At 52.3% G+C, this 5,434-nt stretch overlaps 1 protein-coding gene across 1 annotated transcript in view; it reads left to right on the top strand.

Moving 5' to 3' along the window:
- Positions 1-1,802: 1,802 nt before the first annotated feature.
- Positions 1,803-5,434, top strand: part of SMARCD3 (SWI/SNF related, matrix associated, actin dependent regulator of chromatin, subfamily d, member 3) — a 5,682-nt gene continuing 2,050 nt past the window's right edge. The window contains exons 1-6 of the mRNA XM_006767275.2: positions 1,803-1,905; positions 3,194-3,316; positions 3,431-3,553; positions 3,802-3,897; positions 4,063-4,164; positions 4,394-4,555. Coding sequence (XP_006767338.1) covers positions 1,855-1,905; positions 3,194-3,316; positions 3,431-3,553; positions 3,802-3,897; positions 4,063-4,164; positions 4,394-4,555 — 657 coding nt within the window. The 5' untranslated portion in view covers positions 1,803-1,854. The remainder of the gene's footprint in view (positions 1,906-3,193; positions 3,317-3,430; positions 3,554-3,801; positions 3,898-4,062; positions 4,165-4,393; positions 4,556-5,434) is intronic.

The raw sequence follows: 5,434 nt of genomic DNA, 5'->3' as shown, positions 1-5,434 counted from the left end.
CCTGGCTTGACTGTTTAAAGCCCCATTCCAGATCTTGGGAATCCGAATCCCTGGCGTGTGTGTGTGTGTGTGTGTGTGTGTGTGTGTGTGTGTGTGTGTGTAGCTTGGGAATTTGCCCTGTTGGGGTGAGAGGGTGTCTTCTGCCCAGTCCTGCTCGCAGGCACTCAAAGATTGAAGAGCTGTCATAATCTGGCCTCTGGACCAGGTCCGCCCCCAAGCCCCCAGGGCCAGCCCATGTCCTTGTTGGGGCCAGCTGGTGGCACCCCCAAAGCCCCTGCTGGTGCATGACAAGAGAAATGCCCCTTTGGGTTTCACTATTTAGCCAAATACACATGCTTCCCTCTGCTCACCACATGGAGTCCTGTAAAATGTGTAATATGGATTATACCTCATTATAAAATATTTTTTACCCATCGAGGAAAATTCCCTGTTCATAGGAATCCTACGGTGAATTCTCCTTCAAAATAAATCATCCTGTTATACAGTTAACAAGTCCCTAATTTATTTTGTACAAATGGAGAGTCTCACATAGATACTTTGTTCAAAACAAATCAGACCTGCCTGGCCGGTGTGGCTCAATGGCTGAGCGTCTACCTGAGGTCACAGGTTCGATTCCCAGTGAGGGCACATGCCTGGGTTGCGGACTCAGTCCCCAGTGAGGGGCGTGCAGGAGGTAGCTGATCAATGATTCTTTCTCATAACTGATGTTTCTATCTCTCTTCCCCTCTTCCTTCCTCTCTGAAATCAATAAAAATGTCTTTTAAAAAACACAAAAACAGCCCTAGTCAGTTTTGCTCAGTGGATAGAACATTAGCCTGCGGACCAAAGGGTCCCAGGTTCAATTCCAGTCAAGGGCACATCCCTTGGTTGCAGACTCCTCCCCAGCCCGGGCCCCAGCACCAGGCAACCAATTGATGTGTTTCTCTCACATCATTGTTTCTTTCTGTCTTTCCCTCTCTCTTCCATTCTCTCTAAAAATCAATGGGAAAATATCCTCGGGTGGGGATTAACAAAAACACAAAAACAAAACAAACGAAAACAAGTCAGACCTTGAATGAAAGCTACTCCTCTACCCTTAGAATAGATTTCTGGACAGGAAGGGGCAGTAGTTGAGAACACCACATGGGGGCAGTATAGAGCCATCCTTTAGGCTGGGCTATTCACTTGCCAAGGATTCTCTGGGGTGCATTTGGAAGTCAGAAGCAGCTAGTTGGTCAAGAATAGTCCAGTTCCTCCCGAAGTCACGTCCCAGGGGAGAATGTGTGTCTCCCCCCCCCACACACACACACACTCTCTCTCTGAGTCCCTAGGAGTGTGTCCCTGGACCCTGTTGGCAGGTGGTCCAAGGGCACCAGCTCCCTCTCCTCTCAGCATCTCCTCCAAGCCCAAGGTGGCAGAGGTGCAGTCCTCACCAGCTTCATGTCATCACCTCCTGCTCCAGGGATTGGGGTCCCGGGGTCAGCTAGCCTTCCTTGGACAGTGCCCCCCAGTTTGGCAGCATAGGAAAGTCCTCAGGAGCTGTCCTCCCTCTCCTCTGTCCTCTCTCCTTCCCAGCTTTCCCCAAACACTTCTGCAGCTCCCCACCTCAGCCCCTAAGTCTACGATTGTCTGGCCCTGTCAGGGCACATGCCTGGGGCAGAAAGAGGCTCCCAGGCCAGAGAAAGGAGGAGTCACCTCTGCCCCCCTAGAGAGGACAGATCACGAGGCCACACACCACCGTTGTCGCCCCTTGAGCAGGCAGAGGAGTGGGCTGTGGGAACCCCAGCCAGGCGGGCGGAGAGGGGGGATAATTTAGCAGGTGGCCTCCTTACTCCCAGATCTGTTACCATGGTAACCTGGTTTTTTCTTTAAAAAATGTACAGTGCCAAGAGGAGGAAGATGGCTGACAAAATCCTCCCTCAAAGGGTGAGTGCCTTTCACAGAAGCCCCCAGCAGACCCCAACCCCTTGCTGCCCCACCTCATTTGTCTCCCCTCCCCCTAAGGAGCAGAGCTTCAGCGGTCACAATCACTTTTACTTTTTGTTGAAAAAGCTAATTAAGAAGTGAGGCTCCCCAGGCCAGAGGGAGGGGGTGGGATAGAGGGAAGGAACAGAACCCAAAGGGGTAGCATCCTGGGCCTGGTGTGCAGTGGACTGAATTGCAGCGGTCCAAACACATGCTGAGCTGTGGGGGGATGCGGGGGGGTGGGGGGATAGCTGGTTTAGACATCAGTTGGAGTGACTGGGTGAGGTACCAGGGCAGAGGCAAGCAACCACACCCCCTAACTGCCTCAGGGACACCAAGGTCCTAGCCAGTTTGCAGACACCCAAGGATAGCCCAGAGGCTGTGTGACAAAGGAAAGGACCAGAGGAGGAGGTGAAGCCCGAGTTTGTTGGGGTCCATGGTGGCTCTGGCCTTTCCTAATCATGAAATGCATGGGTCTCCCTAGAGCAGCGGTTCTCAACCTGTGGGTCGTGACCCCTTTGGGGGTCGAACGACCCTTTCACAGGGGTCGCCTAAGACCATCGGAAAGCACATATATAATTACATATTGTTTTTGTGATTAATCACTATGCTTTAATTATATTCAATTGGTAACAATGAAAATACATCCTGCATATCAGATATTTACATGATGATTCATAGCAATGGCAAAATTACAGTTATGAAGTAGCAACGAAAATAATTTTATGGTTGGGGGTCACCACAACATGAGGAACTGTATTAAAGGGTCGCAGCATTAGGAAGGTTGAGAACCACTGCCCTGGAGGGAGAAGCAGTTTTTGTCCCTGTACATGAGGCTGCTACTGCTGGTTACACAGTCCTGGGTAGAGGTCCCATTCTCACTCTCAAAAGTCCCAGAACTTGCCATAACCCGTTTGGCTCAGTGGATAGTTCGTCAGCCTGCGGACTGAAAGGTCCCAGGTTCGATTCCGGTCAAGGGCATGTACCTTGGTTGCGGGCACATCCCCAGTAGGAGGTGTGCAGGAGGCAGCTGATTGATGCTTCTCTCTCATTGATGTTTCTAACTATCTCTCTCCCTTCCTCTCTGTAAAAAAAAATCAATTAAAAAATATATATGTATTTTTTTAAAAAGTCCCATAACCATCCAGCTCCCCTCCATCTCTGTGTACCTGGAAGCAAATGATACGCACACACTCCACCTACAAGATTGGCTGAGCCCCTTTTCCCTGCCTTGCTCCTCCTCTTCCAGATCCGGGAGCTGGTCCCTGAATCCCAGGCTTACATGGACCTCCTGGCGTTTGAGAGGAAACTGGATCAAACCATCATGCGGAAGCGGGTGGACATCCAGGAGGCCCTGAAGAGGCCGATGAAGGTGCCTTGGTTTAGGGGTGGGAAGGCGCTCTACGTCCTGTTCCCAGAATGGAGACGTGGGGTTGCGGGGTTGGCACACAGTGCTTGCTCTGTGGGACACTCTTTATTTCTACAGCAAAAGCGGAAGCTGCGTCTCTATATCTCCAATACGTTTAACCCTGCGAAGCCCGATGCTGAGGATTCTGATGGCAGCATCGCCTCCTGGGAGCTGCGGGTGGAGGGGAAACTCCTGGATGACGTACGTCTTGGCCCAGGTCTCTCCAGGTGTCCTGGGGTGGGTATGGGGCTGGACTGAGGACAGAACTAGATGTCTGCACTGAGGGTTAGGGAGTCAGCCCTGCCCAGGGTGGGTGCTGGAGGGACATCAGGGGTGCAAAGGCCTGCTTCTAACCATGCTGCCCTACCCAACCAGCCCCACCCCCTCCCGACTCGTTCTGCCCCCATGGTCCCTGTTCTGCCCCCACAGTCCCTGTTCTTCTCCCACAGCCCAGCAAGCAGAAGCGAAAGTTCTCATCCTTCTTTAAGAGTTTGGTCATTGAACTAGACAAAGACCTTTATGGCCCTGACAACCACCTAGTTGAGGTAAGACCCAGACCCCACACTGCCCTAGAATTGCCACCCTTCCACAGGCCCAAGTCCCGCAGTCCCACCCGCTGCACAGGTTTGCACCAGGGACCACTCTAGAGCCCCAAGCCTCACCAGCCCAGGTGGGCCTGTGACATGACCCAGCTCTTCTCCCCTGGACAGTGGCACCGGACGCCCACCACCCAGGAGACGGATGGGTTCCAGGTGAAGAGGCCGGGGGACCTGAGTGTGCGCTGCACGCTGCTCCTCATGCTGGACTACCAGGTCCGTGCCAGTCCCCCACATCCTTTGGCTCCCCACACCCTTTCTCTTAGACAGGTGGGCGAAGGCCCCCAAGGTAGGCATCCCAAGAGACCCATCGTAACTCTGTCTCCAGAAGCACATTTCCAAGGAGCCCAGTCACCATGTCGCACCCCCCACTTCCACTCCAGTCCCAAGCTGCCTGGCTTTGAGCTCTTTCCACTCCCTGATTTTCATGGTCACCTTTTCACAGCCTCCCCAGTTCAAACTGGATCCCCGCCTGGCCCGGCTGCTGGGCTTGCACACGCAGAGCCGCTCAGCCATCGTGCAGGCCCTGTGGCAGTATGTGAAGACCAACAGGCTGCAGGACTCCCACGACAAGGAATACATCAACGGGGACAAGTATTTCCAGCAGGTACCCTGAGCCCAGGGACGTGGGGAGCAGACAGAGTCACCGGTAGGGGAAGTGCCTCTACTAAGCTAATACCACCCCGACCTTTAGATTCTCAGGTATTAGAAACCATAGTCACTCTCTCAGAGCCAGAGGCCAGAGTCCTAGTCCAGGCCCTACCATGGTGTAGCTCTGTGCTGCATGTTCGCCATCCCAGGTCAGGGAGGTCTGGAACCCCACAAAGCTCTCAGGAATGTAATATTCTTGGCACTCAGAGTTGGATCTCGGGGTCTGGTCCTGGGTCCTGACTCTGGGTGAATTACTTGGCCATTTTGATCCTTGTTCCTTATCTGTCCCATCTAACCCACTGGGCAGTTAGGAAAATCAAATTGCTATGAAAGGGGTTTGACAAAAATTCTACCGGAGATTTTTTTTTAATCCTCACCCGAGGATATCTTTTTATTTCTTTAATTTAAATATATTTTTATTGATTTCAGAGAGGAAGGGAGAGGGAGAAAGATAGAAACATCAATGATGAGAGAGAATCATGGATCTGCTGCCTCCTGCACAGCCCACACTGGGGATCGACCCCGCAGCCTGGGAATTGAATCGTGACCTCCTGGTTCACAGGACGACACTCGACCACTGAGCCATGCTGGCCAGGCTGAGGATTTCTTTTTAAAATATTTTTTGATTTCAGCGAGAGGGAGGGAGAGGGAGATAGAAACATCAGTGATGAGAGAGAATCATCAATCCACTGCTTCCTGCACACCCCCTACTGGGGATCGAGCCTGAAACCTGGGCATGTGCCCTGACTGCGAATCGAACCATGATCTCCTGGTTCATGGGTCAGCATTCAACCACTGAGCCAATATTTTCTCCCCATTGACCTTTTTAGGGAGA

The sequence above is a fragment of the Myotis davidii genome, unplaced genomic scaffold (genome assembly GCF_000327345.1).
Source record: "Myotis davidii unplaced genomic scaffold, ASM32734v1 scaffold762, whole genome shotgun sequence".
Classification (NCBI taxonomy): Eukaryota; Metazoa; Chordata; class Mammalia; order Chiroptera; family Vespertilionidae; genus Myotis; species Myotis davidii.
The sequence above is the reverse complement of the archived record's forward strand: the minus strand, read 5'-3'. Positions and strand labels throughout refer to the sequence as shown.